At 60.2% G+C, this 25,025-nt stretch overlaps 2 protein-coding genes across 6 annotated transcripts; one reads left to right on the forward strand and one right to left on the reverse strand.

The window, feature by feature from the left end:
- Positions 1-4,802: 4,802 nt before the first annotated feature.
- On the reverse strand, positions 4,803-7,298 carry ADAT3 (adenosine deaminase tRNA specific 3). Of its 4 annotated transcripts, none has more exons than XM_005312128.4 (2): positions 7,160-7,298; positions 4,803-5,928 (listed from the first exon to the last, which is right to left on the reverse strand). In XM_005312128.4, exon 2 carries the CDS (start codon positions 5,912-5,914, stop codon positions 4,925-4,927), a length of 990 nt encoding a protein of 329 aa, XP_005312185.2. In that variant the 5' UTR covers positions 5,915-5,928; positions 7,160-7,298; the 3' UTR covers positions 4,803-4,924. The 4 variants fall into 4 exon arrangements, with proteins under 4 accessions (XP_005312185.2, XP_065426180.1, XP_023968345.2 ...); XM_065570108.1 differs by having other exon boundaries at positions 4,803-5,925; positions 7,160-7,294; XM_024112577.3 differs by lacking the exon at positions 7,160-7,298 and adding an exon at positions 6,908-7,049.
- Positions 7,138-24,026, forward strand: LOC101945529 (dnaJ homolog subfamily C member 3-like). Of its 2 annotated transcripts, none has more exons than XM_065569939.1 (12): positions 7,138-7,276; positions 8,778-8,888; positions 9,168-9,292; positions 11,629-11,703; positions 11,876-12,019; positions 12,831-13,012; positions 13,232-13,351; positions 14,082-14,187; positions 19,341-19,461; positions 20,672-20,804; positions 21,393-21,541; positions 22,168-24,026. In XM_065569939.1, the coding sequence occupies exons 2-12, from the start codon at positions 8,822-8,824 to the stop codon at positions 22,308-22,310; spliced, it is 1,365 nt and encodes a 454-aa protein (XP_065426011.1). In that variant the 5' UTR covers positions 7,138-7,276; positions 8,778-8,821; the 3' UTR covers positions 22,311-24,026. The 2 variants fall into 2 exon arrangements, with proteins under 2 accessions (XP_065426011.1, XP_005312174.1); XM_005312117.5 differs by lacking the exon at positions 7,138-7,276 and adding an exon at positions 7,292-7,424.
- Positions 24,027-25,025: the final 999 nt, after the last annotated feature.

Consider the following 25,025-nt stretch of genomic DNA (forward strand, 5'->3'; position numbering starts at 1 on the left):
TAGTCATAGATCATTTAGTCATAGATTCACAGACTTTAAGGTCAGAAGGGTCCATTATGATCGTCTAGTCTGACCTGCACAACGCAGGCCACAGAATCTCACCCATCCACTCCTGTAACAAACCCCTGACCTATGTCTGAGCCACTGAAGTCCTCAACTTGTGGTTTAAAGACTTCAAGGTGCAGAGAATCCTCCAGCAAGTGACCCCGCCCCACGCTGCAGAGGAAGGTGAAACCCCCCCAGGGCCTCTGCCAATCTGCCCTGGAGGAAAATTCCTCCCTGACCCCAAATATGGTGATCAGCTAAACCCTGAGCATGTGGGCAAGACTCACCAGCCAGACACCCAGGAAAGAATTCTCTGAAGTAACTTAGATCCCACTGCATCTAACATCCCATCAAAGACCATTGGGCATATTTACCACTAATAGTCAAAGATCAATTAATTGCCAAAATCAGGCTATCCCATCATACCATCCCCTCCATAAACTTATCAAGCTTAGTCTTGAAGCCAGATGTGTCTTTTGCCCCCACTGCTCCCCTTGGGAGGCTGTTCCAGAACTTCACTCCTCTGATGGTTAGAAACCTTCGTCTAATTTCAAGTCTAAACTTCCTGATGGCCTGTTTATATCCCTTTGTTCTTGTGTCCACATTGGTACTGAGCTTAAATAATTCCTCTACCTCCCTGGCATTTATCCCTCTGATGGATGTATAGAGAGCAATCAGATCTCCCCTCAGCCTTCTTTTGGTTCGGCTAAACAAGCCGAGCTCTTTGAGTCTCCTTTCATGTCATGTGGGGCTTTAAGTCAGTTACCCCCAGTGATGAGCTGCCAAAATCTTAACAACCGGTTCCCTACCAGGTCCTCGGCGGCACTTCGGCGGCGGAGGGGCGGCCTTCATCTGCCGCCGAAGTGCCGAAGACCCGTAGGGAACCAGGCCGTGAGTACAAGCCCCACGTGCCTGTCTCCCCCCCATCACCACCCAACCCCAACCCACATCCTGCCCCCCTCAGAACCTGCAACCCATCGACCCCCCCCCGCTCCTTGTCCCCTGACCACCCCCTCCTGAGACCCCCCACCCTAACTGCCCCCCAGGTCCCCACCCCCTACCCAACTCGCCCCGCTCCCTGTCCCCTGACTGCCCCGACCCCATCCACCACCACCCTAAAGACCCCCCGGAACTCCCACACCTAACCAACCCCCCCCTTCCCCATCCCCTGACCGCTCCCTCAGCAGGGCCGGCTTTAGCAAGTGCGGGGCTGATTGGTGGGGCTTGTACTCACCGGGCAGAGCTCCGAGTCTTCTGCGGCACTTCGGATTGCCGTACTCCGGCTGGGGGAGCAGGGCCGTGGGGCTTGCCACGCTCTGGGATCTCCGCCCCCTCCTCTCAGCCCTGGCCTCCAGCCTTATCATGCTGCTCAAAGGCGGCACAGCACGGCTGGGGCTCTGCGGGGGGATAGAGAAGCGGGGAAGGGGCCGGGGTAGCCTCCCCAGCTGGGAACTCAGGCGGGCCAGACAGGACAGCCCCGCGGGCCGGATATGGCCGGCGGACCAGAGTTTGCCCACCCGCCGGCCCCTTTAATAACCGGTTCTAGACCGGCTTCTAAATTTAACAACCAGTTTTTGAAAACTGGCTCCAGCTCACCACTGGTTGCCCCTGTGCCAACGAGCCTACAGCTTCACTTACCCTTTCTGAGTATTGGCACAACATTACCAGCCTTCCAGTCTTCCGACATTTCCTTGGTATTCCGAAATGTATTAAAAATTACCATCAGCAGGCCAGCGATTTCCTCAGCCAGCTCTTTTAGGACTCTTGGGAGCAAGTTATCTAGGCCCGCTGATATAGATTTGTCCCTCGGAGGGGTTAACCTCCTGTGATGGAATACACCTCTGTGGTCACACCCTACACACAACTGTAATAATCTTTGTACAAAATATGCCTTGTGAGGTATCATTCGAAACCGATTAACTTGCTGGTCAGTATTATGAGGATGAAATGTACGTAGCACCAGTGTACGTAAAGGCATGAACATAAGCTGAAATCATGACTGAAATGTTTTCCGGATAGGTCTGGAGAGTGTGTAAACCCATTTCTCAAAGACAAAGGACAAGTTGACACCCAGCAACGTGGGTGATGGGCCATCCCCTATCACGTGACCATTCTTTGGCAAGGAAAGGGGATGGGAACAAGCAGATCTGTATCTTAGCAAACAATTTAGCAAACCTCCCCTCCACTAGACTCCAGGTCTCCTTCTGCTCAGCTGAACAGAACTTTATAAGGGGGTGGAACTATCAAAGTGAGGGGCAAACGCCCCGAGGTTTCCCTCTTCCTGTCCATCCGCCTCTTTGCACCCAAGACGGCAAAATGTTTGGTCGGTAATACCGTTAGATGGATGTAGTAAAGACTTTACTTTGAATCAAGTCTAGTTTGTTAAGTTAGGCTAGAGTTCCCCAAACTAGGGGAGGAATGTTCGGAGAGGCACAGTGGGGCCCGGGCCAGGCCCCAGGATGGTGTGGAGAAGGAGTGCCACCAAGCCGCTCCCAGCCCGGGCCCCTGGCTGCAGGTCCATTCCTGGCCCCAGACCCACACCCAGCTGTGGCCCCTGCCTCAGCCCCCTTACCCCGTCCGCCCCACTCCCAGCCCCGGCTCCGTGGGCAGGAGCACAGACAGAGGTAAGGGGGGCATGACCCAGAAAAGTTTAGGGATCGCTGAGTTAGACACCAGGAAATATTTTATCTGTATTTTTCTTGTACACATTTCTAACTTTTATGCCTCCTTACTTGTACCGGGCTCACTTGAAATCTCTCTCTTCGTCGTTAAAGAAACTCGTCTTATTCTTTAATTGAAACTAACCCAGTGTGTTTAAGTTAAATTGCCTGGATAACTCCATTTATGGGGGCAAGTTGTGTATTGTTCCCTTAAAGGGACAACGAACCTAATCTCTCCGGACCGTCCGGGAGCGGGCTGGGCAGTACAGAACATACATTTTGGGGAGTCTAGTTACGCAACTTCAGCAACGAAGTCGACGTACTGAGATCAAGTCACCACGAGAGGCGCAGGCGAAGTCGACGGGGGAGCGGCAGCCGTCGACTCACCACGGTGAAGACACCATGGTAAGTCGATCGAAGTACGTCGCCTTCACGGCGCTCAAGTCGCATAACTAAGATCGATCCCCCACCGTAGCATAGACCAGGGCTAAGAGTAAAGGCCAACCACCTAACTCGTTCCAAGAGGGAGTTGGATCCATTTGAGACTGGAATGAGCTGGCAGAGAACTGGTCCTGATGGTCCCAGAGACCCCTCCCATCCTGGGCCGCACGTGGCCTCAAGGTCCGGCAGCTCACGTTTCTAGCTCCAGAGGTCCCGCGCTACATCAGCCAAAAGGGCGTCCCTCCCTCTAAAGCATGAGAGGGTTGGATTGATTGGTGGTTCTCCCAGGCCAGGCTACACATTGCGCCTACATCAGCCCGATTTTATCGGGACATCTGGTCACCCTAATTGTAGAAGAACAGCGTGCCTCCTGGGCTGATGTAGGCGCAATGTGTAGCCTGGCCTGGGAGAACCACCAATCAATCCAACCCTCTCATGCTTTAGAGGGAGGGACGCCCTTTTGGCTGATGTAGCGCGGGACCTCTGGAGCTAGAAACGTGAGCTGCCGGACCTTGAGGCCACGTGCGGCCCAGGATGGGATAAAATCGGGACTGTCCTGATATTTAACCCTTTGTCCCACGTCCCAATCGATAGACAATTGGGACGCCATTTGTCGCAATATTCGGGTAAGGAGATGAGCGGGAGGGAGGCGCTGATCCCATGGGTGCTCCAGGGGGAAAGTGCAGCCAAACTCCCCCCTCCTCACCTCCTTCTCCCTCCTTCCCCCCCACAACGCACCGTGTCCCCGCTCCTCCCCCCTCCCATCGCTTTCTGCCGCCTAACTGCTGTTTGGCGGCACTTAGCACTTTCCAGGAGGGAAGGGGAGGAGCGGGGACGCGGTGTGCTCAGGGGAGGAGGCGGAGAAGAGGCAGGGACTTGGGGGAAAGGGGTGGAATGGGGGCAGGGCAGGAAGAGGCGTGGGGTGGGCGAGCCCCCACCTGACAGAGGGGAAGTCAGCGCTGTAGGGCCCGCAAGGAGGTGAGCGGTGGGTGGGGGACTGAGGAGGGACACAGCAAGCCAGCGGATGAGGAAGGGCATGGCGGGGGCCCAAGTGGGGAAGGGGCGGAACCTGGGGCAGAGTGGGGGCAGAGCCCGGGAGGACTGAGGGCAGGGCCAATGTGGCCCAGTATTTTACTGTGGTGATCTGGTCACCCTAGCTACAATCTTCATCTGGCCCATGGTCCCCGGCGTGGGGTAAGTCTCCCCCAGCCTTGCGTCGCTGGTGGGGTGGGGGGGGGGGGCACAGTGGCGGATTTGGGGCCCCAGGAAAAATCTCTCCCCACCACATCCTGGAAGAGCTCTCACGGAGCTTCTCTGGGCCGCAGAGGGATGGGGGGGGGGGGAAAAGAGGTGGAGTGGGGCGGAATGGGGGGCTGTGGGGGAAGGGGAGAAATTGGGTGGGGCCACATGGAGGGGCTCCAGGCTCACAGTCTCAGCCCCACCCCTTTCCCCATGACCCTGACTCAACTCTCAGCCCCTCTGCCCCCGGGCGTCCCTCCTGGGAGCTGGCAGACAATCCAAACGGCACCGTCTCCCCACCCCCGCTGCAGCACGGACTGTCCCCCAGGAAGCCCCCCCACCCCTGGGGCAAACGGACACAGATTTGGTGGTCAACCCCCCCCCCCCCCCCCAGCAACCAACACAGCCAGATCCCCCTTAAAACAACTTTATTTTAAAAAAAAAAAACGAAACAAACCAAAAACCCAACACCCGATCATCGAGCTTGGCTTTTTAAAACAAAGGGTATAAAAATAAGCCCCGTAAAAGGCCCCCCGGGGCTAGCGGGCAGCAGGCTCCTGGCCCAGGCGTCGGCACGGCCCCTCCAGGATGCCGCGGAAGACCTCGTAGCGGTGGTTCAGATCCTGGCGGCCGTGGAGGCGGTATCCGGTCCCCAAGGCGCCGTGCGGGGAGGACACGCCGTAAAAGACCCGCTGGATTCTGGAGTGCACCAGGGCCATGGCGCACATGACGCAGGGCTCCCGGGTGAGGTACAGGTCGTAGCCGGTGCAGATGTAGGGGAGCCCATCGCCAGGCAGAGGGGGCAGGAAGGAGCAGGCGGGATAGTCCAGGTAGCTGTAGGCCCCTCCGCCCTGGCCGCAGGCCACCAGGTCGATGCAGACCATGGCGGCGTGGAGCAGCGGGTGGAGGCCATTCCGGCAGTCGTGCCCCACCGCCAGGACCTGCCCCGTGGCCGGGTCGACCACAGCGGCACCAGCTGGCACCATGCCCAGCTCTGCCCCCCGGCGGGCGGCCCGGACGGCGTGCTCCATGTGGGCTCCCATGGCCGCCTTGTCCTGGGGCGTGAAGAGCCGCCCGGCCAGGGCCTGGCTGGTCCGTTTGTTCTCGTGGAAGGCCGTGGGCCAGTGCCGGGCGGCCTCCTCAAACTGGGGCCGGGTGAGGGGGGCCCGGGCAGGCACCTGCACCAGGAAGGGCTCTCCCAGGCCGCGGACGTCCACCCGTCCATCCGGGAGGAGCTCCGCCAGTGTCCGCGAGGCGCCCGGCAAGGGGCCGGCCGGGCAGAGGAGCACCTCCAGTGGCTGAGTCCCGCCCTGCGCCCGCACCCGCTTCAGGTGCGGGAGCTCCGTCAGGGGGCGGGCGGCCGACAGCTCCCGCACCAGGCGGGACGTCTCGGTCCGGAGCAGCACGGGGGCGGCGTAGGCCGGGGTCAGCTCGATCTCCTGCGACTCCAGCTCGGGCAGCACCAGCAACGCCTCCCATGGTGGGTCAGCCGGCTCCTCCATCTTCCGGCGCTTGCAGTCTGGCTCCATCGCCGCACGGCCTGCTGGGGAGAGAGGGGGGGTGTTAGGGGGCAGGGGAACGGCTTGGACATTGGGCTGCAGCACCGTAGCCCAGGCCAGCCCCTCGCTGCAGCCCGGGCCCCAGGATCCAGCCCTGCGGGGTCCTCATCCCTCAGGATCAGCCCCTCATCCTGACCCTCCAGTGCTCCTGATTCAGGGTCATGAGCTGGGGGCTTCTCCCCCCATCTCCTTCTCCTGGGACTCCCATTCCCACCGGCCCCCCAGTTCCCCTTCCACACTGGGGGGAAGTCCACAGCCCCAGAGATACCCTCACTTTCAATGCAGATCTCCCCAATGACTCCCCTCCCCTCTACAAAAGGGGCTCTCCAGTGACCTCATCCTAACCCCACAGACTTCCCCCCCTTTCACATAGAGGGCTCTCCTCTCCCAGCCCCCCTGACCCATCCCCCTCCCTCAGCCCCAGATGCTGCCACACCCCTGCCCCCTACATGTGGGGGGCTCCTCCTGAAAGACCGTAACCTTCCCCCCAAGCCACACACCCCTTCCCTCGCAAGGGGGCTGCCTCAAGTCTTTCCCACCCACCCCTGTGGAGGGGGGGGGGGGTTCTTCAAATACCTCAACTCCCCCCCCCGCCACCCCTTTCCCTCCTCAGGGGGGCGCACCTATGACCCCCCACCAGAAGGGACTCCCCCAATAAACGCCGCCTTCTTCATGGGGGGGGCTCCCCTCCCCTCCCTCAGCCCCAATGATCCCCATGGGCACTCCCCAGCCCCCATGCAGGGAGGCCCCTCAGTGACCTGTTCCCTGTCCCTTTCACATGGGGGGCTCCCCTCCCCCCATGACTCTCCCCTCCCCCCTAACATGGGAGGGGCTTTCCCCTCCCACGGGGGGGGCTCCTCAGAAATCTCAACTTTCCCCTCCCAGCCCCCCAGGATCCCCTCCCGCCCAGGACCCCTTGTCCCAGTCTCCCTAGAATCCCCCCCTCCAAGAACGCTCCCTCACCTGCCCCTGGCCCCCAGTCCCGGTCCCTCGCGCCCATTGGCTCCCGGCGCTGCCCGTCTGCAAAGGGGAGCGTCCCGATTGGTCAACCGCGCCCGGCGGGAGGGGAACGCGGAAGCTTGAGAGACCGCGTGGGTTCGCGGTCCTCCGGGCATAGAGGCGGCCGGCTAGAGCGGCCCGGAGCCTGCAGCATAGAGCCGGCAGGCTGGCTAGAGCGGAACCCGAGCCGGCGAGCGGAGGGGGCCGTGCCCGTACCATGGAGCCGGCCGGCCTAGAGCGGAGGCGGCCACCATAGAGCGCGGAGCCCAGAAGGGCCGGCGGAAGTGACGCCGCTACCACGGAGAGGCCGGGGCCAGAGCGGCCGGAAGTGCGGTATGCGGAAGTGCGGGGCTGGCGGCGGAGTGGGGTGGTATGGAGCCCGGGCGGGGAGCCGGGCCGGGGCCGGGACTGTGGCGCTGCGGGCGGCGGCTGCTCTGGGCTGCCTCCCTGCTCTGCGTCCTCCTGGACCTGCAACTCCCAGGTAACCATGGCAACGCGCCGGAAGTGCCCCCTCCCCTCCATTCGCTGGGCCCCCTCCTGCGCGCTTAGCCCCGCCCCCTATGGCGAACCCAATAACGCGCGTAGCCCCGCCCCCTTCGCCCTGGGCCCCGCCCCCTCCCCGCAGGGCCAGCCCCGCGCGCTCCCGTCTGACTCCGCCCCCTGGGCCGCTCCTAGTCCCGCCCCCACCTGGATGACCCCCTTCCGCCTTGGCCCCGACCCCTTTGCCGCTTCTAGCCCCGCCCCCACCTGGACGACCACCCTCCGCCTTGGCCCCGCCCCCTTTGCCGCTTCTAGCCCCGCCCCCACCTGGATGACCACCTTCCGCCTTGGTCCCGCCCCTCCCTGCTGGCCCCGCCCCCTGGGCCACTCGTAGGCCCGCCCCCACCTCGATGACCATCCGACGTCTTAGCCCCGCCCCCTCCCTGATGGCCCCGCCCCCTCCAACCAGCTGCTCTTTAGCTCCTCCCCTGGCTCCTCCCACCTGCTGCTGGCTCCGACCCCTGGTGCTTTTGCCCCCACCTGCAGAGAAGGGGAAGCAAGTGTGAAAAATCAGGGGTGGGGGATGTGATAGGCGCCTACATAAGACAAGGCCCCCAATATGGGAATTGTTCCTATCAAATTGGGACAGCTGGTCACCCTAGGGAAGCCAAGGGCGGATGCCCCCTTAATTGGCAGGGAAAGGGTGGGGCCTGGAGAGTGGGGGTGGGGTGAGAGGGGGTCAGGAGAAAGGGGGTGGCGCTGACGGAAAAGGTGAGGGGGTCACAAGACTGGGGATGGAGAGGGTGGGGTTAGGAGAATGGGGGTGGGGTTGTGTGGGGGATGCAGGAGAGTGGGCGTGTGGCTAGTGGGGTTAGGAAAGTGGGGGTGGGTGGGAGGGGGCAGGAGAGTGGGAAAGGTGAAGGGTCCCAAGACTGGGGGAAGAGTGAGTGAGGTCAGGAGAGCGTGGGAAGGTGGCGTCAGGGCAGGCAGCAAGGGGGCAAGGCCATGAGAGTGGGGGCTAGTGTAGAAGGGGATGGGGCTATGGGGGGGCTGGGCGAGGCTGATAGAAAGGGGGCATGGCATGCGAGGGGGGGCATGGCTAGCAGGCAATGAAAAGTTTGATGCTGTCTCGGGAAGGGGTAGAACCTCCCTCACTGGAGGTTTTCCAAAGGAGGCTGGGATGGTTTAGACCCCCCAGATCCTGCATCTTGGGGGAGAGTGACGAGGTGACCCTGTGGTTTTCTGAATACTAGAGCGGTGTGTAGATCGGGGTCGGGGAGATGGGGATTTCAGTGGGGCCCCCAGCCCTGACTCCCCTCAAACTAGTGATGCTGAGCCACTTTGTCCGCTGCAGGTTTGCTGGCCTCCGGGCAGGCCGAGATCGAGAACCACCTGGAAATGGGGCGCAAGCTGCTGGCGGCCGGACAGCTGGCCGAGGCGCTGTCTCATTATCACTCCGCCGTTGGTAAGTGGGCGCGGGCGTGGGGTGTCGCCGGCGAGCCCGGGAGCACGTCGGACACTAGCCTCCTCCAGGCAGGCACGGAGCATCGGGGATGCCCTGGGGACAGTGGGCAGGAACTCAGCGCCAGGGAGGGGCATTTGGGGGGACAGCTGTGGGGCAGATACATGAATGGGGCCTTGAGGTTGGCGGGAAGTGGGGGGTGAGCAGGGAGAACAAATCTGGGTGGGGCTAGGACACTGGGGGCGGGGCCAGGACTCCAGAAATATATTCTCCCTCCTGCAGAAGGCGACCCCAAGAATTACCTCACCTATTACAAGCGAGCCACCATCTACTTGGCCATGGGCAAGTTCCGCTCGGCGCTGCCCGACCTGTCGAAGGCCATTGAGCTCAAGCCGGACTTCCTGGCCGTAAGTCCCACCTACGGTTCCCACTTCGGGCACGCAGGGATATAGTGGGGGGACTGGCTCTCCCCTGGGGGTCAGAGCGCTCAGCTCAGGGGGTGGGAGACCCAGATTCGTTGATCCCAAGGCTGGAAAGGACCACTCTGAGCATCTTGCCTGTGTAATAAACACCAGAGAACGTCCCCAAAATATCTCCACGTTAAACTGCAGCAGCTCTTGTCGAGAAACATCCGATCATGATTTAAACACGGTCAGTGGTTTCAGTAGTGAGTTACCCTCACTGTGAAGAATGTACGCCTTATTTTCCGTCTGAATTTGTCCAGCTTCAATATCCAGCCATCGGAGCTGGTTAGACCTTTTTCTCCTAGATGGAAGAGCCAACTATTATCGTGTGGCTGTTCTCCGCATTGGTGCTTATAAACTGGGATCAGGTCACCCCTTCGTCTTCTCTCTATCAAGCTAAACCGATCAATCTCCTGCTGTCTCTCAGTCTTGGGCATGTTTTCCAGTCTTTGAATCGCTCCCGTATCTTCTCCGGTTTATCCACGTCCTTCTGGAATGGTGGAACCCCGCAGCTGGACGCAGGATACCAGCAGCGATGGTCACCAAATACAGAGAGAACGTTACCTACTCGAGATTTCCTTCTCGAATCCCTGAGCCGAAAACCGTGCAGATCGGGGGCTCGAACCCAGGCCTCCCACATCCCACGCGATAGCTCTAACCACTAGGCATTGGCTATCCTGGGCATTCTCTCTCTCTCTCGCTCTGCCTGAGCTCAGACACGGCTGTTCGGAATGATTCCCTGCCAGCACTGAGCTGCCAAAGCTGATTCAAAACCGGTTCGGCTGGATGTGTGTTGACACAAAGCTGTAAATAGCATCGTCGTTCTTACATGACTGGGAGAGCTCGGTGGATTCGCCCGACTGCCTCCCAGCTGGGCCTGAGGCCAGGCCCGGCCTCTTTCGGTGCCTCAGTTTCCCTCTCTGAGGCTAACGACACTCCCTGCCCCGGATTAACCAGGGTCTGTGAACTGCTTTGGTATGCGGGAGATGCAACAGGGAGCGCCAGCTAAAACCCTGAAAATCCGGTGGCCTATTTTTCTTCTCCCTAACTATGCTTTTTTATTATGGCCGGGTTTTCAAGGTACCATAGGAAGACACCACGGAAAGCAGGTTGCGATTTGCAAAAGATCCTGCGGGAGGCAGTGTGGGCTAATCTAGAGACCCGGGTTCTGTTCCCAGCTCTGCGACTGGTGACCCTGAGCAAATCACTTTGCCTCAGTTTGCTCATCTGTCAGATGGGGCTAATGGATTCTCCATCACTGACTATTTTAAAATCAAAATGGGATATTTTCCTGAACGAATTCCTCTTTGAAGTAGAGCAGGGGATGTCTACGCTGCAATAAAAAACTCACAGCACTGAGTCTCAGGGCCCAGGACAATCGATTTGGGCTGCAGGGCTAAAAGTTGCCGGGCAGACATGCAGGATCTGAGAGCCAGGACTCCGGCTAACCCCGAGTGTCTACACTCCAGTTTTTAGCCCCGCGAGCCTGAGTAAGTCGAGCTGGGCTGCGCTGTGGGGCGTTGATTGCAGCGTAGATGGAAATGGCTGGTCCTGATTTTAAAAGTCACTTTGGCCAGATTTTTTTTTTTTTTTTAAAGGTAAGAATGCCCCTAAAAATCTAGCGCGGGGGTTCTCAAGCTGGGGGTCGCGAGGTTATTACAGGGAGGCTGCAAGTTGACAGGTCCGGGTATGCTGACTGCCAGCCACATGCGGGGCTGACCGCCCGAGCCCTTCCGAGCTGGGTGATTGGAGAGAAGCAGCTACTGGCCAAGCAGCCAGCACTGAAGGCAGCACCGCCCCCAGCAGCAGCGCAGAAGTAAGGGTGGCCTGGGATTGATGGAGGGGAGTCTTCAGAGCCTGAAATATTTTCAAAGTGGGTCCCAGCAAAAAAAAAAAAAAAAAATTGAGAACCCCGCGCCTCAGTTTCCCCGATCTGTAAAACAGGAATAATGACGCTGAATCTCCTTTGGCACGTGCTCTGAGCTCCATAGATGAAAAGCGCTAGGTCTGAAACATTAGATAGCCTTGACTTTCCCAGGCCACGTAGGCTCGTCCCTTGGATGCTTTAGCAAACATCCCCCCGGGAACCGAACTTGGCACATTCGTTGTGGTGGCAAAACGCGGCGGCCGTTACGGCCCCGAGTTGGCGAGAGCACTGCCTTTTGCAACTGACTGGGCTTAAGCATTAAGAACTTTGCCTCGATCGAGGGTGCCGATTTGAATCTGCCGTTGCTGGAGTCCCTCACCCCGGGAATCTGCTTTCTCTCTCTCCGCTCCAGGCCAGGCTGCAGAGGGGTAACATTCTCCTGAAGCAGGGCAACACGGAGCAAGCCAAGCAGGACTTCGAAGCCGTGGTGAGTGCCGTGAGAAGGGACCCCTCGTGAGAGGCCTGGGAATGGAACCTCTGTCCCCAAAGGGCACTGGCTGGGGGACCCTCCCCCTTTGCCGGAAGGCCCTCTCTAGGCCTCTGCCAATCCTTGTTGGTTTTTTTTTCGCCCTCTGCTTCCCCCTTCACGCCCCCCGCAGCTGCAGAGCGATCCTGGCCACAAGGAGGCTCAGAGCCAGCTCGCCAGACTCACCGAGCTGGAAGTGACCATGCAGGAGGCCCGGGCAGCCTATCAGAGGACAGAGTACGCGGGAGCCATCGGCATCCTGGAACGAGTCGTCGAGGTATCCGCCGGGAGAGGGGGCTGTCCCCCTCCGCGGGGATCGCGTCGCCTCTGAGAGCTGGGGAGAGCTGTTCAGAGGTGCTTTAAGCCCCGTAAGGTTCACACTTTGGGCAGGGAGGTGGTGCATCACCTCTGTAGGCTCCCAGCTGGGACTACATCTCCTATGATGCACCACGGCCACGGCCTCCCACGATGCATCCCCTCACCCTCCAAGGGGCGGAGACTGCCATGATATCTGCCCTGGGAATCTGGTCCGAACTACATCTCCCATGGTACATGGCGCTCTTCCCCTCCTGGAGAGGGAAGGTGGGGCATGATGGGAGTCCCTGGCTGTGGTGCATCATGGGAGATGTGGTCCAGCCGGGAAGCCTGGCCCATAGCAGAGAATGGGAGAGATGAGGCACCCGACGTACAATTCCCACAGGGCAATGCAGCAGCATTTCCAAACGCAGCTCCCTTGGCAATCCCAGGGCTGCTTACTGCGGCCTGGGCTGCCTGAGGCCTGGCACCGGAGCTTGGAGCGGTGGAGGAACAGCCGGGCCGATTGTGCAGAAAAGTTGGGAGACCTCGGGTGTTGGGCTTGGAAGTGTGAATGTGAAACCATAGAGCTCTTCGATCCCCCTGCCGCCGCCTTAAAAAGCCAGAGGGATCTGGAACCAAGGGACTGGTGGCAGGTCCGCCTGAACCCGGCCTCAGGCCCTGCCTCAGTTTCCCCTCTCTGGTGGAAGCCGGCGGGCCTGCCCACCAGCACGCCGTCAGTCCAGGCGGTGTCCAGCCTTTCTCACCTTTCCCGTTCGCTCCCTTGGCCGCAGATCTCCCCGTGGGACCCCGATGCCAAGGAGCTGCGCGCCGAGTGCCACCTCCTGCTGGGCGACTACGGCCAGGCCATCCTGGACCTGAAACCCACCACCAAGCTCCGCGCCGACAACCGAGCGGCTTTCCTTAAGCTCAGCCAGCTCTATTATGGCCTGGGGGAGCACGAGGAGGCCCTGGCGTGAGTTGGGGGGCACGAGGCAGTGCTGGCAGTGGTGCGGGATGTCTGGGGGGGGTGTACAAGGAACTTCCCTGCACCGAGACACCTTGAAACCCTGCCCCTGGAGGAGCCAGGCTTTGACTCTGAGCCCCGCCCGGGTGCGCTGGGATCTTGGGGGCTGGGGGACCCCCGAGTCTCCCAGACCCCTCCCCCCCACCTGTCCCGGTCTCCCCTCCCCAGGCAGGTACGTGAATGTCTCAAGCTGGACCAGGACGACAAGGCGTGCTTCGCCCATTACAAGCAGGTCAAGAAGCTCTCCAAGCAGCTGGAGTCGGCCGAGGAGCACGTCCGAGCGCAGAGGTGACCACCCTGCCCGCCCTCCCTCTGCCACCCACTTCCCATAAAGCCAGGGGCCAGGAGAGGCGGGGTCCTCCCAGCCGGGTGTGCCGTGGCTCTAGGGGGCTCCCTGAAATCCCCCCATCCCCCTCTCCGCTGGGTTCCTGGGAGTAGTGGAGGGGCTGAGATGCAGCCGCCTCTGGGGTGGGGCATGGGGACTGTTTATACAGGGATCGCCTTGCCCAGCTCTGAGATGCGGCCATCTCTGGGGTGGGGCATGGGGGCTGTTTATACTGGCACCCCTCACCCGGCGCTGAGGTGCAGACGCCTTTGGGGTGGGACACAGGGACTGTTTATATAAGGACCACTTTGCCCACCTCTGAGATGCAGCCATTTCTGGGGTGGGGCATAGGGACTGTTTATACAGGGCCCGCCTTGGCCAGCTCTGAGATGCGGCCATCTCTGGGGTGGGACACGGAGGCTTATACTGAGAACCCCTCACCCGGTGCTGAGATGCAGCCGCCTCTGGGGTGGAGCACAGGGGCTGGTTAAACAGGAATCCTGGGGGCAGGCGGGTATTCTGGGATCTCTTCCACTGCCCCTTTCCCCTGGAAGCCTCCCTGGCTCTACATCTGGCCTGTTTTGGGCTCCCTGAGCCTGAGTTTGGTTCCCTGAGTTTGTCCCCGTTCCCCTCCCCACCCCTTTGCCCGCTCGAGCCCCGCCAGCGGCTGACACATGCCGTTCACGGGGACAGGTACGAGGAAGCCATCGAAAAGTACAAAGCGGCCATGAAGACGGAGCCGCAAGTGGAGGTTTATATCGTCAAGGCCAAGGCGCGCATCTGTCACTGCTTGTCCAAGGTGAGCCCGGCCTTGTGCCGCCATCCGCCCTGCATGCTGCGGGGAGAGCCTGTGGGAGCGCCCCCCCGGCGGTGGGAGACACAAACAACGGGGTTGGGACAGCCGTATGGACACAGACTCCTCGCCCAGTGCTGAGATGCGGCCACCTCTGGGGTGGGGCACTGGGGGTGTGTATACACAGACTCCTCGCCCAGTGCTGAGATGTGGCTACCTCTGGGGTGGGGCACTGGGGCTTTGTATACACAGACTCCTCGCCACATTTCCTAGATTTCATCGGGTTTAAGGCCAGAAGGGCTCATTCGCTCTAGCTGGATCTCCTAGCCACGGGCCGTTCCGTTCCCCCTGTGCAGAGCGCAAAGTCTTCACTTAGAGTTCAGCGTTTCGCTCCTCGGGAGCACCCGCCTGGTGTGCGCCCCATGCTGAGCCCAAGGCCCCTGCCACGGCAGGGAATTGAGTGGGGAGACCCACCCCGGTGATCCCAGCAGGTGATCCACACCTCGTGCGGCAGAGGAAGGCAGAACACACCCCTGCCCCCTTAGGTCCCTGCCGATCTGATCTAGGGGGAAATTCCTTCCTGATCCCCAACCTGGCGATCGCTTGGACCCTGAGCTTGTGGGCAAGAACCAGCCAGCCGGGCACCTAGAAAGAGGCTTCTCTGGCTCCCCCTGTCCGGGGTCCCGTCTCCAGCTGCGGCTGATCCCCGACTCTTCAGAGGAAGGCAAAGAAACCTCAGAATATATCTGGTCAATTGTGCCTCAGGGGGAAAAAATCCTTCCTGACTCTACAGGCACCCAGCTGATGCCCTGAAGCATGAGACTGGATTGTAATCATAGCAAGTCCGGGCCCCAGAAGCTCTGGTCTCCCTCTCTCTGCTTCTTTTCGGGGTCCCTTTTACAGAGTCCTGCTAGCTTTCTACTGGCGTCGTCTCTCATGGGCACACAGAACAAGGCCTGTCCCTTCCAGTAGGGGGCAGCAGACACACACACACACACACACACACACACACACACAGAGCAAGGCCCATCCTTTCCAGCAGGGGGCAGCAGGGACAGACACACACACACACACACACACACACACACACACACACACACACACACACACACACACACAGCAGGGCCCGTTTCCTCCAGCAGGGGGGCATGGACAGACAGACACACACACAGAGCAGGGCCCGTTCCCTCCAGCAGGGGGCAGCATGGACACACACACACACACACACACACACATATGGAGCAGGGCCCGTTACCTCCAGCAGGGACACACACACATATGGAGCAGGGCCCGTTCCCTCCAGCAGGGGGCAGCAGGGACACACACACACAAACACACAGAGCAGGGCCCGTCCCCTCCAGCAGGGGGCAGCAGGGACACACACAAACACACAGAGCAGGGCCCGTCCCCTCCAGCAGGGGGCGGCAGGGACAGACACGCATACACACAGAGCAGGGCCCGTCCCTCCAGCAGGGGGCAGCAGGGACACACGCACACACACACACACACGGAGCAGGGCCCATTCCCTCCAGCAGTGGGCGGCAGGGACACAAACACACACACAAAACAGGGCCCGTCCCCTCCAGCAGGGGGCGGCAGGGACACACACATACACAAAGAGCAGGGCCTGTCCGCTCCAGCAGGGACACACACACACACAACAGGGCCCGTTCCCTCCAGCAGAGGGCGGCAGGGATACACACATACACACAGAGCAGGGCCCGTCCCCGCTAGCAGGGGGCAGCAGGGACACACACAGCAGGGCCCGTTCCCTCCAACAGGGGGCAGCAAGGACACACACACACACGGAACAGGGCCCGTTCCCTCCAACAGGGGGCTGCAGGGGGAGACACACACACGGAACAGGGCCCGTTTCCTCCAGCAGGGGGCGGCAGGGACACACACACACACATACACAAAGAGCAGGGCCCGTCCGCTCCAGCAGGGACACACACAACAGGGCCCGTTCCCTCCAGCAGAGGGCGGCAGGGATACACACACACACACACAGAGCAGGGCCCGTCCCCGCTAGCAGGGGGCAGCAGGGACACACACACAGCAGGTCCCGTTCCCTCCAACAGGGGGCAGCAAGGAGACACACACACACGGAACAGGGCCCGTCCCTCCAGCAGGGGGCTGCAGGGACACACACACACGGAGCAGGGCCCGTCCCCTCTGGCAGGGGGACACACACACACGGAGCAGGGCCCGTTCCCTCCAGCAGGGGGCGGCAGGGGCACACACACACACACACACACAGCAGGGCCCGTTCCCTCCAGCAGGGGGCAGAGAGGGACCGGCACAGCGCCTGTACCTGACCTGTGCGCTCTGTGTAAAGGGGCTTTGAGGAGGTCTGTGATTGGCTTTGGCGCTAAGCCCCACCCCCTGCTGGAGGGAACACTGTGGACACCGCAGTGTTTACAGACAGGGCTGGCTCTAGGTTTTTTGCCACCCCAAGCAAAAAAATTTTTGGCTGCCCCCCACCCCAGCCCTGGGCTCTTCCCCCCCCCCCCCCCCCCACCAGTGTCCTCCCCCACCCGCACCCCCTGCCACCCCAGCCCCGCCCCCCCAAACGTGACCTCCTCGTTCATCACAGCAATCCCCGTTTACACTTGCGGTGGGGATCAAGCCATTTCTCCTATTTTTATTTCACTTTAGTATAAATCTCGCCCCCCCGCAACCCCATCTTCAGTGCTCCAAATGCACATGGAAGGCATAGGGACTAACCCTCAAACCTTGTACCCAGAAAGGGATGGGGATCTAGTAAAGAGGGTTCAGGCAGAGGAGCGGGTGGGGGGGTGTTTGGGGGCTCTACACTGGCAGAGAAGCGTGGTGTGATGTACTCTGGAAGGAGGGTGGAGGAAGAGAGGGGGTAAGGAGGGTTGCGGGAGAAGAGATGCAGGGGAAGGGGGAGGTGCGGGAGGAGAGGGCTGGGAGAGGGTACAAGGGGAGAGGTGCGGGGGAAGGGGTGCGACGAAGGAGCGATGGGGGGAGGTACAAGTGAAGAGGCTGCAAGCGGGATGGGGGTGCAAGGGCTGAGAGGGGCAGGCTCTGACAGCTGCTTCCCCAGCCCCGTGCAGGCAGAGCCGAGAGGACGGACACTGATCTCCCAGGTGCCCGAGCCGCGGGGGTCCCCTGGCTGGGCAGTATCCCCCACTGCCCCGCTCGGAGCCGGGCTCTGCCTCTCCCCACCCCTGGCGCTGTGGGGGCCAGTGGCAAGCAGCGTGGGGCTGAGGCGGGGGAGGTGCGCGGTGGGCTGGGTCCAGGTGCAGGAGGGGGCAGCTCCCTGGCAGCTCGGGCTGCCCAACCACTCACCCCATCAGCGCGCGAGCCGGGATCTGCACCCCCTGCCCAGCCCGGCGGTGCCCTGCACAGCCCACTCGGGTGGGGAAACATCACATCGCCCTGGGGAGACTCAGAGCAGCAGCGGTGGTGGCAGCAGGACCCCTCCTCCCTCCCTGCATCCCAGGCCCCACTTCCCTCCCTCCCCGGCTCCTCACACACTCTGGGAGCCCCTCTTGCCGCCGCAGCCCAGGCTCAGCTCCAGGGGACGATGCACTGGCTCTCCAGCAGCAGGGCTCTGTCATGGGCCGGCTCCCAGCTTTTTGCCACCCCAAGCAAAAAAAAAAAAGAAAGGGGCCGGAATGCCGCCCCTTGGAAAGTGCCGCCCCAAGCACATGCTTGGAGCGCTGGTGCCTAGAGCCGGCCCTGTTTACAGAGGTCGTGGGAATCAGAGCCCAGCAGAACCACATCTTTTGCGTCCATCCCCAAACCACCCGCCGACTCTTAGCAGAGCGTCCAGGCGGAACCAGGATCTTGGCCATTGCTCCAGTACACACCTGGCCTGCGCTCGCTGGGCCTGTCTCTGGTTGCTCCTGTCCTGGGGTTAGAACTGGTCTGAAATTGGGGATTCATTTTCTGCTGAAAAATTCAACTTTGGGTAGAAAAATCAGATTTTTTTCCCTCCGCCCCCCAGTTTCGGCGCCTGAAATTGTTCTGGTTTTTCGACGGAAAATCCAAAATATCCTAGGAAAGGAGAGACCCTGCCTGCAAAAATATCCCGCAGTGTTCTCTCGGAGGGGAGAAATGTTGCTGGCCAGTTAGCCAGTAGCTGTGGCTGATGGGCTGGACTGGGAATCAGGACTCCTGGGTTCGATTTCTGGTGCTGCTGCCGCAGACTCGCTGTGGGACCAACCGCAGGTCGCCGAAGGCCACGCTATGTGCTTCAGCCACCTAAAGTGACTCAATCGAAACGCATCGCTTTTAAAAACGGTGCCTTGACGTTGCGTGCCTCAGTTTCCCTCCGTGAAATGGGGAGAAATGACCCTTCCCTGTGTTGCAGCGGGGCCGGTGAAGGCGGGCCTCCGAATGCGGGCGAGGGGCTGGTTCCGTGGGGACTGAGCGCACGATCGGGCGTGGGCGGGAGGGAAGGCGCATTTGCTTGTGTGTGCAAGGCGGCGACGGCAGGGGAGGGAGAGGAAGCTCCAGCCCCTGGCCAGCTCGGGGTGAGGCAGGGACCGTTCGCATCGGCCCGGGGCCAGGGTTGGAACGTGTGGATGCCATCTCTGGGTCTGTCCCTCCCCCCCCCCGCCCCCCGTGTGCGCCCTGCACGCCCGCGTTTCCCAGTGTAAGGCCCCAGGTTCCACGCTAGGGGGCTCCCCGTATGGCTAATGCAGCTGGATGAACACCTACAGGGTGTGTTGATCTCCCGCCCACCAGAGCAGGCCTATGGGAGAGAGGGCGGTTGTGAGGGGGAATAGTGGGCATGTGTCTAGGGCACCTCCTGGAGGAGAGGGAGGCACGTGCCCAGAGGGGGGTTATGGGGGACATCCTGGAGACGGTGGGGACATGTGTTGGGGGGCATGTCCCAGAGGGCATGGGGCGTGTCTGGGAGGGCTCGTGGGTCACATCCCGGAGAAGATGGGGGGGGACGTATCTCGCAGAGTGTGGGGCATAAATCTCGGGGCCGGTGGGGGGCCTCCTCAAGATGATGGAGGTGCATGTCTGGAGGTGGGCAGTTATCCCCACCCCATAGAGCGGGGAGGGTCAGTGGGGTGTCCCGGGCGGCGGGGATTGGAGTGCAATATTCTAGAGGGGTGGATCAGCCCACGACTGCAGCCTGACCCACCTCTTTCCCCCCCTTTCCCCCAACCCGACAGAGCAAACGGCCCCAGGAAGCCATCGATGTCTGCACAGAGGCTCACCAGCGGGACCCACGTAACGTCTTCATCCTGCGGGACCGGGCCGAGGCCTACATCCTGAACGAGGAGTTCCAGAGAGGTAGGGGGCCGGGCGCAGGGCCGAGCCGGAGCAGGTCTCTCACCGGCCTTCCTTTGGGGAACGCTCGGGAGAGTGGCTCAGGGCCGGCTACCAGCAGTGCACCGCTCTGGCCACCACCCTCGGGGAAGGAGCTAGCAGGCAGTGCGGCCTAGTGGCTTGAGCACCGCCCCGGGAGTTGGGACTCCCAGGCTCTATCCCAGCTCTGAGAGGGGGAGCGAGGTAGGGCCTGTGTGTGTGTGTGTGTGTCTCTGGGGCCAGTGGGGGCACGTCCTGGCGGGGGGCATGGCTGGGAGCCAGTGAGGTGGGAGGGGCTGGGAGTCAGGACTCCTGGGTTCTATCCAAGCTGTGTGAGGGGAGTGGGGGCTGGGGATTAGAGCGGGGGGGGGCGGGGCTGGGAGTCAGGACTCCTGGGTTCTCTCCCTGGCTCTGGGAGAGGAGTGGGGGCTGGTGGGTTAGAGCAGGGCAGGCTGGGAGCCAGGACTCCTGGGTTCTAGCCAAGCTGTGGGAGGGGAGAGGAGTTGGGTACAGTGGGTTAGAGTGGGGGCAGGACAGGGGGAGGGGTATTTTTGTCTAAATTTTTCAATGGAAAATTTCCAAAAACAAACAAAAAAAAAGGGCAGAAATCGATTCCAGATGAAAACTGGTACCTCCTGGGCGATGTCGTTCTGGGGATGGGGTCCCCTTGTCAGACTGCGTATCCCATGATGCTCTGCAGTCATCCCTCTTGGAGATGGGAGGCATTGCCTTGTGGGAATTGTAGTTCGGGTTCCTTATGGCCTGGTTCAAGGCCATCTCCCACGACACACATCAAAATCTACTCTCTTCGAGATGGAAAGTGGGGCGTGGTGGGAGCTGTATTTGGAGGGGTCTCCGCCTTCCATGAGGCCCCTCTGCCAGGGGCTCCCATGATGCACTACTGTGGCTCAGCAGGAGGAGGGACCACGGTGTATCGTGGGAGTGTCCTGCGGGTGCCTCGTGCCCTCCATCTCCCATGATGCACCACGGTCGCCCCTTTTGGAGAGGCAATGCACGAGGGAACTCTGTCGCTGGGGTGCATCTTGGGAGCTGTAGTTCCCCCGGGGAGCCCGGCTTGCCGAGCGACAAGTCCCAACAGCAGCCCCCATGCCTGGCAGGGCCGGTTCCTTGGCGGAGGGAGCCGTGCCTTGCAAGAGGCTGGGCACGGCGTCAGGCAGCTCTGCTTGGTTCACAGCGGTGGAGGATTACCAGGAGGCCAAGGAGTTCGATGGGGAAAACGAAGAGGTGAAGGAGGGGCTGGAGAGAGCCCAGAAGCTGCTGAAGCAGTCAAGGAAACGCGACTACTACAAGATACTGGGGATCCGGAGGTGGGTGTCGTTGACCAGGCGGGGGGTTTGAACATGGGATCTCCCCAGCCCTCTGAGCTTCCAGTAAGGGGTTTGTGACACCCATCACCCAACGGGAAGACGTTTCAGGACCCCCGGGCCATGAGGAAGTGGGGATCGGTACGACTGAGCCTTATTTCCCGTCTGAATTTGTCCCGCTTCAACATCCAGCCGCTGGTTCTTAGACCTTTGTCTGCTAGATCAAAGAGCCCAGTTTCTGTGCCCCATGTAGGACCTTCTAGTCTGGGATCAAGTCCCCCTCTCCCCTTCCCCTCCCACTTCACTTCTCTATGTTAAACTAAACAGACTGAGCAGGCCAGTTCTCGGGTGGGGGGGGGGGGGTGTTTCAGTACTTTAATCATTCTTGTGGCCTCCTCTCCAGTTTGCCAACGTCCTTGTGGAACTAGGAACCCCAGAACTGGACTCTCTGGTGGCCTGGCTAGTGTAGACAGGGACCCGGCTTTGCCCAACTGACGGCGTGACCCCCCCCCATCCACTGCCGAGTAGCTCTCTCTTTTCCGTGTCCTTACTCCGCCTGCTTGCCTCCGCCCCCCCCCCCCCCCCCCCCAGGAACGCCAACAAGCAGGAGATCATCAAGGCCTACCGGAAGCTGGCCCAGCAATGGCACCCCGACAACTTCCAGTCCGAGGACGAGAAGAAGGAGGCGGAGAAGAAATTCATCGACATCGCGGCCGCTAAAGAGGTCCTGACAGACCCAGGTAGGGCCTGGCCAGGGGGCTGGTACGTGGGGTGCCTGAGCCTCACTCGGGAGCCCCTGGCATAGCGACCTCCCGAGGGCCATGTGGTCCCACCATGCGTCCAAGCCTGGGCAGAAGCAGTCAGTCACCCGTCATACAGCACTGGGCGGTGGTCGGGTTAGCCGGGGACAAGCCAAGAAAGGATTCCTGTAGGCGGAGGCACCCTCCCCCCGAGAAACCACATTTTCCTGGGGCCCCGTGTCAGTCGGTCTCTCTCTGTATGTTCTTGGTTCCCTCCCTTGTTCCCCAGACGCAGCCGGGCAACGATTGGGTGTGCGGCTGCCTCTGCTTTGGGGGTTGATGTCCGGCCACAGGGGCCAACTCCGGGGCTGGGGAAGGGGCAGAATGTGGGGTGGAGCACCCCCCGGGGAAAACTAAAAGTCAGCGCCTACGCGTCCCACCATCGATGTCTCTATCGGTTCTTCTATTCAACCGCATCCAGCCAGTCCCAAGCCTCCACCCCTGAGCGCCCCGATGCCTGGGAGAAATGATCTCTTCCCGGTCAACGGGGGGCAATTCCTAGTGGGTAGGCACAGGTCCTAAACGTTACCCCAAATCCCCTGCTTCACCCCGCCTTTCCCTTCCAGACATGCGGCAGAAGTTCGACTCAGGAGAGGACCCCTTGGACCCCGAGAACCAGCAAGGAGGGGGAGGGCACCCCCACCATTGGCCTTTTGAGTTTAACCCCTTCGGCTCTGGCAATTTCCACTTCAAATTCCACTTCAATTAGCTCAGGGCGGGAGGAAGAGCTCCAGACGGCGCGTCAAGGGGAGAGCGGGGCTGACGGTCTCTCCTGCCCGCGCCTTTCACTCATCGCGTCAAACGTTTCCGGCCACGTTTCTTTCTGGCCTGGGAACGGGGCCAGCTCTGGGGCATTTGCTTTCCCCGTGCCCTGCGAAGAGGTGGAGAACAAGATCATTTCGCCGCCTCTCTCTGGTGTGGCAAGAAGGCCTGCGAGGGTCGCTCTTTCTGTGCTGAATTTCCCGGAGAACTAATTGGATTCGCTCCGTCTGTGCATCGCGTCTTCGCAGCATCTCGGCCCTGGAGCAAGACATGTGCCTAGCCCCTCCCCCCGCCCCCCGCTTCCCCTTCATCAATATGGGCATCGGTTTTAATTCTCTTCTCGTTCGTGGTGTGTGATGGCTAATGCCCAACGCACACTTAGGAGAAAAGCGTTGAAGGTTCGGCGCGAACATTGATTGGAAATTGCCCCTCAAAAGGAGAATTATTTGCCCCGGGCATGTCTGGAGTGTCTGCCACAGGGAAACATGGCTGCTTTGGAAACTTACGGCTTTTGGTGGAAAAACAAACAAATGCCTCAAAAATGACAAATTTTCTATTTGGACTCATGGGAGTTGTCATTCAGGAGCCTCATGCCTCCTATGGGTTTGGCTGGCATCTCCAGCAATGCAGCAAGGGCTCCCATAATGCACGCCTCCCCCTCCAATAGCGGTGCATCATGGGAGATGTAGTCCAGCCAGGGCCTCTGGGCTACAGACCAGAAAGGGGGGCACGAGGTGCTTGAACTACATCTCCCATGAAGCTGCCACCACAACCGAATCAAAAAATCGGTCGGCATTTGAATTTTTGCCAGGAAATTGAAATTGTCCCGCAGGAAAATTAAGACAAAACCAGTTTTTTATTTCTTCATTTTTGTTGCCATTTTTCTCAGACCTGTCTTCCTTTTTTTCCGAGCCCACCCCCATCACGTCATCGGGGCGCTGAGAGAGCACGGGACCCACATAGCCGACCTCCAATGAGCCCTGTAAACCCGGTGAAAGTTGGCCAGCCATTTCTGCTTTGTGTGTGTGATTTACAAACAAATCAGTCCGGCGCGGGGGGAAGTATTTGCTGGATTATTTATTAGTATTTTTTTAATGAACCAAAAAAAGCCTTTTTTTTTTTTTTTTTCCCCCTCCCCCTAAGAAAATCTCCTTTGCACAGTGACAAGCTCTGGGTAAAAACTCGCCCACATTCCAGGAAAATTCCCTGATATATTTTTTGCAGAGAAATAAAATTTGTTTCCCCTTCTTGGCAAAATCCCTCCCCGGCCTTTGTGTAGCTAAAAAAGACAGCCCCATTCATAGCTTCCTTTTCCAGGTCCCTTGTGGTGGGCTAAACGGTTCTTTACTCCTTGCTCTATGAGGACTCTGTCAATTTCGGTCAGGGCGAATCAGAGCCCAAGCAGGACTTTTCTTCAGTTAATGATCATTCCCACCCTCCGTGCTGGTGGCTACCGCCCCCGCTGGCTGGTATCGTCGCCGTCGGCACCGCTGATATTTTACTACTGAGATGGATTTTTCTTCTCCCCCCTTTGCGATTTTATAGATGCGATTTTTAACGTTGATTTATTTTCAGGACCGGGTTGCACCCTGTAATCGTTGCCCAGGCAAGGGGGGGCAGCCGCCCCCAAGCGCTGGGATTAAAGTTTGTATTGCAAACAGGGGGCCAGTTTGCCTTTCCCTCTTTGGGCTCTGGCCCGCGCGAGCTGGGCTGAAAAGGCGGAACGGAGGTTTGCTGCTTTCTGGAGGCCGGAAAGCGTTAACTGTGTTAGTGATCTTAGTAGCATCCAGGGTCCGGTGTCTTTTTCCTGCAAGGGGGTGGCAAGGTGTGATGCTGGTTGTGACTTTTCAGCTCGGCCTGGCCCAGGGGGAAGGGTAGATCTTTAACGGCAAGGACTTTTCTCCCAACTGTTTGTTAGGCCTTGGAGTTAGGCATGGTCAAGAATTAGAATGAAACAAGCCCCCCCCAAGTACTGGGTTAGAGGCCCTGACCAAGATTAGGTCCCCTGTTGTGCCAGGTCCGTCCCCCCCCAACTTAGATCCGGGCCACCGTCCTGCTTGGCACGGCACAGACCCTCCCCTCAACTATGCTCAGGGCCCCCATTGTGTCAGGCACTGCCCAGAGACCTCAGCCTAAAGAGACAAAGGGTGGGAGGGGAAACTGAGGCATGGAACAGAGATGGGGCTCACCGCAGAGCCAGGAATGGTCCTGCGTCCCGGGCCAGACCAATCAGGCTCTGACAAACAGGCCCATCTGTTCTTCTCCTACGCGTTCTCTCATCAGCCACGGAGCCGTGAGGGTTCGGATCCAGCCACATCTCAGAATCAGGTCTAGGCCGATTTTTCCACTGTCCACTGCTCCAGCGTAGCAGGAATATACTGAATAGACTTCAGCGGTCCACCGTCTGTCCAGCCTCCCTCCTACAGCCAACGCAAGGTGGCCAGCGGTGGCGTTCCTACCGATTGTCCCCAGCCAGCTGCACCGCGTCAAACCAAACCGGCCGAGCGCTTTCAAAAAGCGGGACCGTCGCAGAGTGGGAAACCCAGCGACGAGCCAACGCGGGGATATTCCGGCCCAACCTAGCCCCCAGCCGCATTTGCAGCCGCTCCCAGGGCGTCACGCGGCCGTTCTCGGCTTCAGAGCAACACTTGGCGGGCCGATC

Source organism: Chrysemys picta, chromosome 16 (genome assembly GCF_011386835.1).
Source record: "Chrysemys picta bellii isolate R12L10 chromosome 16, ASM1138683v2, whole genome shotgun sequence".
Lineage (NCBI taxonomy): Eukaryota > Metazoa > Chordata > Testudines > Emydidae > Chrysemys > Chrysemys picta.

Excerpts from the sequence above, each read along its gene's own strand:
- ADAT3 (XM_024112577.3), bottom strand. The coding sequence starts at position 6,944 with ATGGGCGCGAGGGACCGGGACTGGGGGCCAGGGGCAG. Across the intron at positions 5,929-6,907 it reads GGACTGGGGGCCAGGGGCAG|CAGGCCGTGCGGCGATGGAG; the intron begins GTGAGGGAGCGT and ends CTCTCTCCCCAG.
- LOC101945529 (XM_005312117.5), top strand. The coding sequence starts at position 7,316 with ATGGAGCCCGGGCGGGGAGCCGGGCCGGGGCCGGGACTGTGGCGCTGC. Across the intron at positions 7,425-8,777 it reads CCTGGACCTGCAACTCCCAG|GTTTGCTGGCCTCCGGGCAG; the intron begins GTAACCATGGCA and ends TGTCCGCTGCAG. Across the intron at positions 13,352-14,081 it reads GAGCACGTCCGAGCGCAGAG|GTACGAGGAAGCCATCGAAA; the intron begins GTGACCACCCTG and ends TCACGGGGACAG.